Source organism: Phoenix dactylifera, chromosome 3, assembly GCF_051530095.1.
Source record: "Phoenix dactylifera cultivar Ajwa chromosome 3, Ajwa_hap1_PhDact_Kaust_v1.1, whole genome shotgun sequence".
NCBI lineage: Eukaryota > Viridiplantae > Streptophyta > Magnoliopsida > Arecales > Arecaceae > Phoenix > Phoenix dactylifera.
The window spans coordinates 56167335-56181927 of NC_143192.1; the positions used below are offsets into that span (position 1 = coordinate 56167335).

A 14593-nucleotide genomic window follows, 5' to 3' on the forward strand; every position below is an offset into this window, starting at 1 on the left:
CCCGCTTTGACCCAGCAACTGTCGCTCCCGCTCGCTCGGTTCCTGTCTCCGTGCACCGTGTGGTCCCGGCAACCGCCGCGAAATACGTCATGCTTTAAGAGCCGTGACCAACTCAGATAGCAGACTGATGGGCCAAACACGAATCCTGAAGTTGAAGGTGTATGGACGTCATCCGTGCAGCAGCAAGAGTATTCCTGCACTAAGATATACGGGCGTGATCCGTGTGCCTTCCTCGCCCTGCACACCGCAGTTAAACAATTTTATCATCATGATTGCCCACAGTAAATTAAATGACTTGGAATTAACCCAACGGCGATGGAGCCTAGAGATTAGAGAGGGAGAGAGGGAGAGAGAGACGTTCCGTCGGTCAAGGAGCGGAAGAAGACATGCTCTGAGTCCGCCCGTGCCCTTTTGGTTGCCCCCACCACCCCAACTCCTTGCTCCTCTTCCATCTCCTCTCTTCTCTTCTCTTCTCTTCTCTTCTACCCCTCTCTTTCTTTCTTTCTTTTCCTCACTTCTTTCCTCGCGTGCTCTGTAAGAGATAAAAGGGCTAAAAAGAACCATTCCAGTCGCAGCACAGCAGTATCCGCTCTCTCTCTTCCCGGCTGGCTGCGACTATTAGAGATCTCTCTGTTCCCAGAATCACCGAAAAGAAAAAGGAAAGAGACCCCAAGAGCAGAACAATCAGAAAGAAAGGGGGGAAGAGAGAGAGAAGAGTTTGGCCGTTGTGGCAGTTACCAGGCTGCGTTTTTCTGAGCGCACCCATCCATCCCCGTTTAGAAAGAATAAGAATGCCTCTCCTTTCCCCAATATCTACATGTAATCTATCTATCCATCCATCTAATTCTCTAATCTAATCTTAGAGAGAGATGAGGCGGATGGATAATTAGGGAAAATAAAGTTGGGAGTTTTGCAACGCGGCAGCGATTATAGAAAAGCCTATAAACAGAACAACCCAACCACAACCGGGCCCTGTTCACTGGTAGAGGAGAGAAAATCGAGAATAGAGGAGAAGGTGCTTGGGGGATAGAAAGAAAGAAGGAAAAAAGATTAAATAAAAAAGAGAAAGGAAAAGGAGGAGAAAGAGGAGGAGGAGGAGGAGGAGCAGGAGGGGGGTGGTTTTGCAACGCAACTCCGCGTTTAGGGGAGGGGATGGCAGCGGCTGAGGAGATGCTGGTGGCGATGCATCAGGGGAAGAAAGAAGAAGGAGAAGAACCGAGCATCGACACGGACAAGCTAAGCTACGAGATATTCTCCATTCTCGAGAGCAAGTTCCTCTTCGGCTACGACGACCCCAAGCTCTGGGTCCCCGAACCCTCCGACACCGATGCCGCGGCCACGGCGATCAAGAACCAGAGGGGCAAGGTCTGCGTCCTCTGCATCGACGGTGGCGGGGGAGGCGGCATGCGGGGCATCCTCCCGGGCAAGGTCCTCGCGTATTTGGAGCAAGCGCTCCAGGCCCAGTCCGGCGACCCCAACGCCCGCATCTCCGACTACTTCGACGTCGTCGCCGGCACCGGCGTCGGCGGGGTCTTCGCCGCGATGCTCGTCTCCACCCGCGACGGCGCTCGCCCCCAGTTCCGCGCCGACGACACCTGGCGGTTCCTCGCCGACCAGGGCAAGCGTTTCTTCCGCAAGCCCAGATCGTCGTCTTCTTCCTCGTCCTCCTCGTCGTTGGCGTTCTCCTCCGGCAGCTTCCTCCGGCGCGTGTTCCATGGAGGGGGGTCGTCGGTGACCGCGGCGGCGGCGATGGAAAAGGCGTTGAAGGAGGCGTTCGGGGAGGGGACGACGCTGCGGGACACGGTGAAGCCCGTGCTGATCCCGTGCTACGACCTGCGGAGCTCGGCCCCGCTGGTCTTCTCCCGAGCCGACGCCCTGGAGAGCGAGAGCTACGACTTCCGGCTGTGGGAGGTGTGCCGGGCGACGTGGGCAGAGCCGGGGCGGTTCGCGCCTGCGGAGATGCGGTCGGTGGACCGGAGGACGGCGTGCTTGGGCGTGGACGGGGGGCTGGCGATGAGCAACCCGGCAGCGGCGGCCATCACCCACGTCCTCCACAACAAGCAGGAGTTCCCCTTCGTCCGCGGGGTGGAGGACCTGCTGGTACTCTCCCTCGGATGCGGGGCCGGCGGCGCCTCCGTCGTGCCGGAGGAGGAGCACCAGCGGCTTCGGCGGTGGGGCCCCCGGGAGTGGGCCCGCCCCATCGCCCGCATCGCCTCCGACGGCGCCGCCGACCTCGTCGACCACGCCGTCGCCCTCGCCTTTGGTCAGTGCCGGAGCTCCAACTACGTCCGCATCCAGGTACATCCCATGCTAACGTGCGCCGCTCCCCTGAGCTAACATGTGCCCGCCCCGGCTCCCGTTGTGATGCCCCGCGGGCGTGGTTTAGGTTTTCGTTTACCGCTTCCTTTTTTGCATGCCTCTGGTTCCTTTTTGGGGTAAAACGCGGTTTCTCTCCCACCGTGACCTTGGGGAATGAGAGAGGATGAGCTGGCTCTCTGTGCTCGCTGCTGGAGAGCAGCAGAGGAGGGGAGGGCATTTGGATTCTAATGGACAGTTTCGCATTTGTTAAGGGGGCTCCCGCTCGCCTTTTGCTCTATTTTCTTCTTTCATTACACTGTTTCCTTGTCTTTGATGAGTGGCTACTCTGAGCACCATTTAATTGTCCGTATTTTCTTCTTTCCTCTGGGAACTTAAAATGGCGTTTACTTCAAAAAACATCACCTTCGTCCCTCCATTTTCTGGATCAAGGACTAACACTGTGGTTGCATATGGAATACAGGCCTGTTATCCAAGGACCAGGAGAAGGATTGAGTAGCCCTTTCTTGATTTAATCACCGCTGTCTGCGCATTTTCTTCAAGTTCCCTTTTTCTTTTTGTCAAATGAGCATGCCTCATTTGAGAACATTTTCACCATTTTGGTTTTCTGACCTGCTTCTTGGCAACCATTCCTTTTATTCCCCTTTCTTTTTCCCATCAAAGGGGTGCAGTTTGGGGGCCCTTTTTCCATAATTAAGTTGGGATTGGATTAAATGAAGCACGGGTCCATTTAAGGATGCTTTGACAGAGGATCGGGTAACTCAATGAAGTCGATTCCTACTTCTTTTTGTTTTTAATGCCTTAATTTTTCAGTCAGATGAGTGGTAGAAAGGGTGAGCAGCTTAGATTAGCATCTTTCAATTATTTTTCAGCAATTTTCTTGTCCATTTTCGTCGAATGCGGTCGAGCGGGTTAGTGGTTTAGTAGCTAAGTGCAACCCGACTTTTTTTGACCTGAGAGGAGGAGTGTAATGTGGAAAGGTTGGTTCGGTGCGGCACCGATGAATTGTGATGGTGATGGCAAACCGCCTGAGGTGTTTGGTTGCGCTGAGGAAGGTAAGGTTCCCAGTGCGTGCATGCATGGAGAGGAGAGGGTAACGAAGTATTATTTGCATGGTGGTGGAGGGGAGGAGGAGGGACCATTCGAAGCAACAATATTCTTTGTTTTCAGTACTTCATCAGCTTGCTAGTTCGGAATGGCGGGTTAGCACTCGTCATTCATGCTCTTCGAGTGTTGCTTCTAAGCTCGATCTTATTTCATGTGAGAGAGGTTGGGGCATTAACTGATGATGGCTGTATGCGAGCGCAGGCTGATTGTACGAGCATGGGGAGGTCCGGGGTGGCTGTGGATTCGGACCCAAGCCCGGGGAACGTGAAGGCTTTGCTGGGGGCGGCAGAGGAGATGCTGAAGCGGAAGAACGTAGAGTCGTTGATGTTTGGGGGAAAGAAGATTGGAGAGCAGACGAACATGGAGAAGCTGGACTGGTTTGCAGGGGAGCTCCTGCTCGAGCACCAGAGGAGGAGCTGCCGGATAGCTCCCACAGTTGCCTTCAAGCAAGCAGCTCCCAAGCCCACCTAGACGGACTATCAGTTATTCAGTAAGCGCCAGTCATCTCGTTTTTTTTCACCTCTTATTTTGCTGGATCCTGCTGTTTTTTTTAACATAGCAGTGCAGCATCTCTCTCCTTAGAACTGTGGTTACTCAACTTGTCTCGACCATATGAAATTTGTTTCAGAATGCGTTGCGTTTTCAATATCAAAAAGATCATTATGAAGGAAGATACACTGTTTTTGTTTTTAATATCTCAATGTCTATATTCTGTAACAAAGCCCTTTCGGGCTCCTCCATAGAAGCTCTTGTAAGCATGTTGGGAGAAACCTGCCCCTATCTTTTGGTCCGTCATGTATTCTATGGTAGTCCAGGGCTCCTTACAATTGCTATCTGGTCTGTGTGTGTGCCTCGTGGAACTCGATGACCAGCTGTTACTCCCAAGTGGCTGGCCTTTGTGGCAAGGATGCACCCACAAGCATGGCATTTCTTTTGATCGCCTCTTTTCCAAGCATAAACATCCTTTGCTTCTTGGCCTCATAATCATATTTAAGTTCTGCTCCTGCTATTGCAGAATACTTGACTTGGAAATGATTTTTCTGAACTGGCAAGTTTCTTCCCTCTCTTTAATCGCTCGGTAGCTATACTTTTTGAAATTTTATGGCATTTGCCTGATATGATATGCTTTTCAATATAGCCCTCTTGATCCGAGCAAGAGAAGGAAAGATCCACCTTGATGTTTTAACTTTATTGCAGCTTGCTTAGACTGCGCCGTCATCAAAGAATCAACAGGTCCTAGTATTTCTTGGGCTCGTGATGTAGGCTTCCTCATCCATCTTAATTGAGGAACTTCGCTTGCTTAAGCGAGCAGCTAATCGATATCATAACATGCATCTTATTATCAACTGCTTTATAAAGTTGTTTATCCACGGTACACATAACTCGAGTCTCTGCCCCATGTATATACTTATTCGCGCTATGACCAAAAGCAGCAGGCGTCAGATAACTTCTCATGGGAAAGCCCATGGGCAAAAGAAGAAATGGTGGCTTCATATGGGACAGGCTACTGTGATTTGTGGTCCCATCCCAATGCCATGTAATTGGTCCGCCTGCTTTATCTGAAATCCTTTATTTATAGACTTTTTTTGACTTTTGGAAACTTGTTAGTGACAATTATATCACAATTTTATTTATAAATCCTAGCAGGTTCTCTTATTCCACAAGTGGGAACAAGTATATCTGGAATGACTTGCAGAATTTTTACTTCGAGAGCTCTTATTAATGGTCCTTTGGAGGCCAGAGCCCAAATACAAATTTTAAATCCTGCAGATAGATAGGTGGTTTCTAGCGAATGAAAGAAGCTTTGCCGAGTGTCTAGTGCGATTTTCTGTGCTTTGAAGCATTCGAAGTTACTTATTGGCTCTTCAACTAGCATATCGCATCCCAGAACAAGTCGTTTTAACTTTTCTAAAGACCATTCAGACTGTGAATCTCCAGTAGGAATGCTTTTGGACATCTAGCTGGGCATCCCTTTTCCTCTCCAGATTTATGCTCTTTATCCCACATTCTCTTTGCTAGGACGCATGCTAAAGGAGACGCGACTCCAGTTCAGAACACGAACCTCGTCGAGGAAAGGTAGGTTGCCGAAGAATTACACTAGCTAAAGAGAAGTGACCCGCCGAGAGACGGCTTCTCTTCCTGTAATTTTTCCCTCATATATAGCTGAAAACTCTGCATAGTTTCCGGGGGGGAAGAAATGGAGTTGCGAGGACGGAGATGTTTGCTGTTGTCCATGTTTTCATGTTCGAACAAACTCAGTGGGGCGTACATCAACGGAACGTTTAGAGCGTTAAAAGCTGGATCCTATTCCAATCCACATCATATTTAGGGTCCGCCTCAAGATTTGGAAAGAATATTCTCGTGCCCGATGTTGAATTCTTCCTCAGGTCAATCTCATCAACAGTGAAGTTTTACCCTATCGGATCTGTGAAGAGCAGCTTGTTCATTTCGTGTCGTCTTTTCCTTCTTTTTTGCTAAAACTCGTCTTTTCCTTCTTTCCCTTCCCGCTGATACCGGGGGGCTATAGATCGTCTTGCCCTTTTCTTATCCTTTTCCCTCTCTCTCCTATTCTTCAGCCTAAAGACTAGACCGTAGATGCTCTGAAATCGACGAATAGAAGCCACTTTAGTTCAGCTTTTTTGACCGCCTGTCCCAGGACTTCCCGCCACAACATCTTGCTAGGGAACTTTTACAGCAATCTCTCTTATTAGCTTCTGCTTCCCTGCTTATTATCCTTTATTTTTTTCTGAGGTTGGTTTGGACTTTGGTGGTAGAGGCTCGTTCTTCTTCTTTTTTTTTTTTCCTTTTTTTTTAAGATGAAGAGGAGGCAAAGCCATCCGGCTTTTATTAGTAAAAGAGAGTTTACAAAAACTATTTATAAAAGATTTGTAAGGATTTTTTTTTTTATACAAAAGATAGTAGTTTTTGAGAAACTTGTTAAACTATTCAACAAGCTAAACAATCTCATGAATGATTTGAAGGATATTTTATTTTCAATGTGCAACTATATAAGCGTTATATCCCGATGTGAGTCATTCTTTTTCTAAAAAGATAGATCAATGTCTCTCAACGTGCAACGTTAATGTTGCGAGATTATATACAAGTTTGAGATGAGAATCAAGCAGCTTCTATGAACACAAATGCTTCCAGCTGAAGAATGTTGATAAGATTTTCTGCAAAACATAATAGATAGAACTTGATTTTCTTAAGAAAATTCGAGCATTTCTCTCCTTTCATCTCTCTCAATAGATAGCAGCAATCAACTGATCTGCAACTTCTTTTTATTAGTTGTTGGAATTTTCTATTTCTCTATTTGGTCCACAAATCGCTAATACTGGTACACCGTCTTCTCAAAATTTTTTAAAGTTGGTTTGGTGGTAGAGGCCCGTCGTACGCTGCAGTTTTGGATTATAGGAAGGTGAAGGACCAGCTCCGGAACTGCTAAGCCTCCCAAGTTTGGCGGATTGAAAGGTTCGGTCTTTAGAGCCCGCATCCGGTAGATCACAATTCACACACGGGCAAATATGGTGCGACACATTCTACTACTGTTTTTAATTTGTGGAGCTCCATTATGGTGTGATCGATGCGGTAAGCTTTGCTTGTAATGAGCCATAGAGGGCATATTTGCTTTCTGTGGCCATAATGCTACGTGGAGGCCCTGGAGGAATGATTTCGAAACATGCTGAGAGTGGGACCCGCAAGCGAATCTTAGAATAGATTATGCTATATTCAAGGTTCTCGTAATCGTCCATTATTCCGTTTTCTAACTTGTCACAGCCAATAAAGCAAATCATTATTTGTGTACCAAAAAGAAGCAAGTCATTATTTTACTACAAAAGCCGAATGGGCAAACAATGGCCCCTTTCTTTTGGATGGTCTTGTAGCTAAGACGCTGTCATCGACCGCACGCGATCCTTCATTCTTCGTGGGGTTTTTGCCTAGGGTTTAACGTGCTTCTCTCAAGTTGGGCACCGTTGCATCTTGTTCTATAAATTTTATACATAGTCACGAGAAGGTGGGTACACTGATGGACATTGAATGGTCATGCATCAAGTGTACATTGCTGGTCCGGCATAGCCATCGAACTTCTCATATTCAGTGTCCTCTGCACGCATTCTTTTGGTTAAATTTTAATGCAGTTTAGGACACAATAAGACCGTCGACGCTGTATAATTAACAATGTATTCAAATCATAGTGAGTTGTTAAAACATTATTATGGATTAACATATTTTAATAGACTTATTTTTAACAAAATATTTTTTATATTTAATGCTTATCAATTATTAGTTTGCAGCAATCTAAGTTGCAAGCAACTTGAATGCCAACTATTGGATAAGCTTGTTAGTTGTAAAATACTATATGTATAAATTATTATACTAAATATCTTGTGCTAGAATGAGTTAATTCCAATAAAAAAACTATATTATGAAATTTCATTGTAACCAAATTTCTAGTGAAAAGAAGTGTTTAATACGATCTAAGTTAGCTAGCAAGATCACACTGAAATTAGATTTGATTCGATCGGATAGAAAGAAAAAATTTCTCGTACCGGTACGTTCTGAATGGTCGCTTCGGCTAGTTGGAGAGTGCTATCGATGAGAATTAATTGCTATGCAAACTGATTTACGAGAAATTTTTAATTTCTGGGAAGACGTGCAGCAAGGGGAATTATATGCAGATGCATACTTACCACGTCTTCTCCTGCAACTATGATTCTCCTGGAATGCTTATTGATATTTAGATATTTTGACTGAGTTGTATTGCTTAAATTGAGCGAGCTAAGGAGAGTTTGGAAGTCCTGAACAGGTAGGTAAATTGCCCGACTCAAGCCTTGCGCATGTCACTATCCGATGCTCGTCATAAGAATGTTGATGGCTTGGCTATGCTGGATTCCAATATCCTCTTAGATGTGCTCTTCTTTAAAATCACGAGCATACGACTCGCAGCTTAACTTACATTGCTGTTCTATATCCGCGCACCGTCCTTTTCATCCTTTTCACCCACAATGTCCACGAGAAAATGGCCACTCAGGACGGTACTTGGATGTTTGCAACTAAAATGGTATGCATTCTTTTGACCATTTCATCACCATTTCGTAATTTTTTAAGAGAAATGCCTCAATCCAAGCATGTTCAGCTGAACAAGATGTTTTGAGGCTTGTTTACCCTCGTACGTTTATTTGATCTGTTAATGATGTGCGCCACCACATATTGCCATCCCAATTTGTGGCGGATGGAGCCTGCATAACTACATAGCATACAATTCGGAACATCCACCTAAATCCTGATTAAAAGCGCAGTTCCTGCTTCAGATGCATGCAACACGAGCCTAAAAAGTCATCGGGCCACAGATTTTTACAGTTACTAATTCAAGAGCAAGATACAATAACATGGATAATCTTGACAGATCGAATGTAACAGATGCCTTCGAAGTCCCAGATCAATCACGCTCACTGCATAAACTCATGTTTATTCAACCACTACGTGCCTAATAGCATTACAGAATCACAGCCAATCACGAAAACCAGCAACAATTGTCTTGATCCACATAGTACATGCAGTAATACAATGAATAATGATCAAACACCAAACCAGTTGCCGCATGAGGAGTCCCATTAGCTCTGTTGTTGCAAAGAAAGAGGAAATAAAAAGAAAATTGTTCTCTGAGAAAATAAATTATTGTGCAAGTTTTGATGTCAACAAGGGTCCGTTGATGGGTGGACTAACTGGCTGCTGGAGGACCGGGTTCACTGGAAACATCTCGCATTGAGCTAGGTGTGCCATCAGTTGATCCAATAGCACCAAAGCTGCCATTGCTTCCACCATCGGAACAGCTGCCATAGAAGACCAAATGCCAATGAAGTCGATCAAAGGGGACAAGCACAGTTTGAGAAGGGTCATCAAAGAACTGTTTCATGTTTTTTATGTAAACAAATGTGGAACAAAGTTGTACCTCTAGGGACCACACAGGGATCATGGCGACCCCTTGCTATAAGTTCAGTCTCCTCTCGATCTCTGGTTACTGTATTCTGTTTTTTCTGCACGAATCAATTACATATTGAAATCGAACAGTATTGAAGTCCACCAATGCACCAACAGTTGATAAGCAAAACATAAATTGAAAATTTTCTTTATAATAAAGTTGTTATGCAGTAGCTACAGCTACAAGCATGTGTTTGAATATCATTTTATTACTTCAAGGGCCCTAAATCATCAGATGGATAAGCGAATTTTTAGTAGATATCATTATTTTTTCTACACAACCTGGAGAATTCCAATTACTTTTATCATAGCAATAATTGATATAAGTAACACGAGGAACCACTTATTGTGTAAAATCTTTCCATACTCTAAAGGAAACAAATGGTGCTGACAATGACATGTATGTATATATATACACATATATACATCAATATATATGTATCAGCCTGCTTACCCCAATAGTAGAGGTCGGTTTAAAAGCTATTCTCATGTAGATGGTTTCTCCATTGGATATCCCTCCCTGTAAACATACATCTTCAAATCTTAGGACAATAATTTTAATCCATGAATTCATAAAATTTCAGTACCGAGGAGAGACTACGGGAATAAAATAGCAAAGGAACAAACCTGTATACCGCCTGATCGATTTGTTCTTGTTCGTATGTTTCCATTCTCGTCTGTATAGAACTCATCATTATGCTCACTTCCAGTCAAAAAAGTACCTGCATGGATTGGTACAAGCAACAGTTATGACACTACCAACAAAGTTAACAGGACAATATGTCATATTTGTTTGATCAAACTGACCACGTCAAATTGGATCAAACAACCCACGCATTGGCACATGGGCTGAGCCAATAAACCTTAGATAAAATTTTACAGCATTACCAGTTCACATTCACCCACCTGCAAATCCACTGCCGAACTCAAATCCCTTGGTTGCTGGCAGAGACAGTACAGCCTTTGCCAAATCAGCTTCAAGCTTATCAAAGACTGGACATCCTAGCCCCTGACAAAATATGGTGATAGCAGTTATTTAACCAGTCTTAAAGGAAGCTATAAAACATTTTGGAAAGATCTAGACAGACAGCAAATCACCCAAAAAGTGACTGGGAAAAAGAATAAATAAATGAATATTTTTACTGATCCAACTCCTGTGGCAGAAAAGCAGGATGAATGCTGTACTGCTCGGGAAGGGCAATATCATCCATGGTTATGATGTTGAATGACGTGAAATACTTACACGTGGAACATTTCTTGCAATGCAGGTCACAACACCACCAACGGAGTCCCCTTTCACTCGTATAGCATCAATGGCATCAATCATCTTCTGAGCATATTCTGGATCTGGACACCTAACTATGTTGCTCTCTATCTGGTAAGATTTCACACAAACTTAATACAACACAAAGAAGTCTTGTAACTCTTAAAATGATTGAGCAACTACAAACCTGCTTAGAGGTCACAGTGTCATTATCAACTACCCCTTCGGGAAGTACAACTTTATGCACTTGAGAAACATATGCCAGAATCTAGGGAGGAAAAAAAAAGAAATTTTAACAAAAGGAAAAGCTATTAGTTCCAGCATGAAAAGCATGTAGTATTCATAACTCAAAACAAGTTGTTTTAGTAAGTGATGCACAAGTCAACGATAGTGACAAACACATTTTTTGCACAAATATAATAGCATCCACCAGATAAGTTCTTTCTTTTTTATGTTATGTCCTTGTGAGTGTAGCTCAGAACAAAGATAGTTTAGCAGGGAAATGAAAACTGTACATAAGTTTATTCCATTAGATAATAGTAGGATACAAGCATATGTCAAGTCTAGCATCACATAAATATCACGAATATATATTCAACCTAAATCCATTGCATGTTCTTAAGTTCTATGGATCTTAGAACAAAGACAGTGCCACAGGGAGATTGAAAGTGCATCAGAGCTTGTCAACTATATCCAGAGGGCATGCAACAATCGCTCATTGCTGAAAGAGAAATGAACCACATACTTCAGAAATTAACAAAAACAATTTGATACACAAACAGACCTCAGTTCCAGCTTTCATTTTCAGAATCTTTTTTGCAACAGCTCCAGCAGCAACTCTCCCAATTGTTTCTCTTGCTGATGATCTGCCACCCCCCTACAGTTCCATTTCAGAATATCATAAACCAGGGGCATTTAAATTTATGTTCAACCAAGCATCCCTCGGCTGTCAGTGAACATTAATCTCTCGAGTCTGTGGCAAAACTATAATCTAGAGATTGCATTTAAAGATTTCTCACAAAAAAATACCACGTGTCCACGAAAAGGCTGCTGAAAGGCTGTAAGCCATGTTATTTCAAAACATTGCTAAAGCAAAAAATTGAGATTTTGGCCCCAAATTTACACCTGAACCACCAATTATCACACAAAAATGTTGGGTGCAGCATTTCTGGGGGCAATTCGGGAAGGTAGCAGCACTCTTCTCATAATAAGGTAGCATCTGAAAGGAAAATATGTTACCTGCACCGATCTTAAACCATATTTAAAATCATATGTTGCATCTGCATGAGAAGGCCTATATGCTAGTGACATTTCACTGTAATCCTGCAAGAATCCAAGGGTTGAACAATTGGAAGTTGAATAAATTAAACAATATAAATGTAAAAATCAAAGAGCTGCTCTCATTTTTGTTGAGTGCTTACATGTCCTCTCTGATCTGTATTTGGTACAAAAACATGGATTGGAGTTCCAGTAGTCATTCCTGCAATACGCATTGTACATCAATCGACTTGATCAAACAACGTCAGAGCATGCTGACTGGAGTCCTAACTTCGTCTAGTGGCACCTAAACATGAGTACTGTAAAGAAAGGAGGAAAAGGTTTTTCACCTTCTGAGATTCCTGAAAAAATTTGACACGTATCAGTCTCCTTCCTTGGCGTAGTTATTCTACTTTGACCTGGCCTCCTGGATACCAAATCATTGAAGCGAGGCTAAATGAAAGCATGCCTTAAAACTTTTGGCATTGCATAGGGTGAAAAATAAACAAGAGGTTTAGAAAACTGTATGCCAGCTAAGAGTGAATTATGTAAAATGAAAATTTGGGGTCTGTTTGGAAAGTGCATGAAACCTTCTATCAAGTTCTACTTGCATATCAGCTTCGGAAAAAGGAATTCTTGGTGGGCATCCACTGATGATACATCCAACACCACCACCATGAGATTCTCCATAAGTTGCCACTTTAAAGTAATTTCCAAATACATTTCCAGTTGCCCGCACCTCTGCTCTTTCAAAAGAGATAATATAAGCTTATATTTTGAACATTCAGGACTAAGCCTATAAAACTGGCAGATGATCATAATATACAAACATATGAGAGAAAAAAAATGCCAATCTAGAAGAATGACAAACAATACAACCGATAGAAAGTGGCACATTTTTGATGAAAAGTGGAACAAAGTGAAAGCAGGAGAATAGAACGTAGACATGGATGCCTTTATATGAAACTTGGTGATCACTAAGCTCCGAATATGACTTCGGAACTATTGCATTGATATTACCTACCTCTCAATGGTCTAAAAGGTCGTTAACTTTGTAGCATGAACATGACAGAACAACTGCCAAATGAATGGGAAAACCTTAGAAGCATCACTAAAAAAATATGTTAAGATGAAAACATTAAAAAAATATGTTAAGATGAAAACATTAAAAAAATATGTTAAGATGAAAACATTTGGTACTCATACAAAAAGAGTGGAAGACAATCATGGTCTAGAGCTAGAACTCTCAGAGTAGTGAAAAAGTAAGGGTATCAATAAAAGAAAACATATTTTAAACTACATTGTGGAATCTGGATGAAGAAGTACCAAATATTTTAAATGCCAGGAACATAAGCTCATATGAATTTGACCAACAAACGAGAAATGACAAATTGTCAAGACTGCTGCGACAGAAACAACCAGACTAGCAGAAGAGACATGCATCCAAGCATTTTAGTAAAAGGACTACAGAAAGCAGATTCACTGGACAAGTAAATGAACAAACAATGGCAGCTGAAAAGCTATGGCAGAATTTTTTATGTACAAATGAAGAGGAAAAAGATATAAACACAATGGACTAACATTAGCATGCAACTAATTACTGATATTTGCATCCTTGCGTCATTTTCATGAAAATTTAATCCTGTCTTGGAGTATTTTATATTAGACAAGCAAATAGGACCGACTCCTGCATTTAAAACCACTTGCTCTACATTTTTTTAGGCACTTATATTCCAGAAAAAATCGATTCCTCTCTTTCCTCTTTTTTTTCTTCTTTTTGAATTCCTTTTATTTTCTTTTCACCCAGCGCATCATTCTTCTTCTCTTTCTTTGAGATCGTCAATAAACCATACGACGCTTTACGCCGGGCTTCTTGTCTGACATGGTAGACTATCCTTGTGCTATGTATGTACTTATCTTAACGCATTGATATGAATCTCTTTCTGCGATGTCCTCACTTCAATCACCAGGTATTAATTTCAAGAAAGCAAGACGATATCTTTTACCTTTTCCACAATTTGTTTCTTATGTTACAAAGTTCTTCTTCCTTAATTTTCTTTTTTAAAATTGAATTTTACATAACGGCGATGAGAAACATCATCATCGTCATCAGAAACCAGATAAAAAGAAAAGGTGGGGTGGAAACGTAATCAGGCATTCGGTGTAATAGATCGGGATAAAAAGGTAAACAAAAAGGGTCTCCGAGCAGACCTAGCGTTCGAGGAGGGCAGCTCCGCCGTCGGATCGCGACCTGGACGGACAGCCCGCGGAGATCAGAAGGCCGGAAACCGAGGCCGGTGACGCCGTCGGCTCGGGGGCCCTCCACAAAGGGTTTCGAAGCGAGAGTGGACGCCATCGCTCCTCCTCTCTCTCTCTCTCTCTCTCTCCTCCCCTTCTTTCTAACGTTGCCCTTGAGAAGAAGAAGAGTTTGGTGGTGGTCGAGATGGAAGAGGAACCCCGAAGGCGAATAAAATGTACACCGCCACCACGAGCCCACCTAACCCCGAAGATGGACCGGACCGGTTCGGTCTCGCAGCTCGCTCGCTAACTCGACCCGGAACACGGAAGAATAGAATTTCTTCCCCACCCGAGTTAGCCCTCTTTTCCATTAAAACCACTAATAACAGCTTCTCCAACGATCATAACAATAAATAAATAAAAAGAAAA

General features: G+C 43.2%; 2 protein-coding genes across 3 annotated transcripts; one reads left to right on the top strand and one right to left on the bottom strand.

Moving 5' to 3' along the window:
- The first annotated feature begins 304 nt into the window (after window positions 1-304).
- LOC103708401 (patatin-like protein 7) lies at window positions 305-6025 on the top strand. Of its 2 annotated transcripts, XM_008793304.6 has the most exons (3): window positions 305-2298; window positions 3625-3913; window positions 4621-6025. In XM_008793304.6, the coding sequence occupies exons 1-2, from the start codon at window positions 1153-1155 to the stop codon at window positions 3892-3894; spliced, it is 1416 nt and encodes a 471-aa protein (XP_008791526.1). In that variant the 5' UTR covers window positions 305-1152; the 3' UTR covers window positions 3895-3913; window positions 4621-6025. The 2 variants fall into 2 exon arrangements, with proteins under 2 accessions (XP_008791526.1, XP_038972216.1); XM_039116288.3 differs by lacking the exon at window positions 4621-6025 and having other exon boundaries at window positions 306-2298; window positions 3625-4118.
- Window positions 6026-8877: 2852 nt separating this feature from the next.
- Window positions 8878-14398, bottom strand: LOC103708400 (chorismate synthase, chloroplastic-like). The gene is made up of 13 exons (XM_039116286.3): window positions 14138-14398; window positions 12517-12667; window positions 12277-12353; window positions 12091-12149; window positions 11909-11992; window positions 11454-11546; window positions 10857-10937; window positions 10649-10780; window positions 10312-10414; window positions 10033-10127; window positions 9860-9925; window positions 9377-9461; window positions 8878-9257 (listed from the first exon to the last, which is right to left on the bottom strand). Exons 1-13 carry the CDS (start codon window positions 14280-14282, stop codon window positions 9100-9102), a joined length of 1329 nt encoding a protein of 442 aa, XP_038972214.1. The 5' UTR covers window positions 14283-14398; the 3' UTR covers window positions 8878-9099.
- Between the last annotated feature and the right edge of the window lie 195 nt (window positions 14399-14593).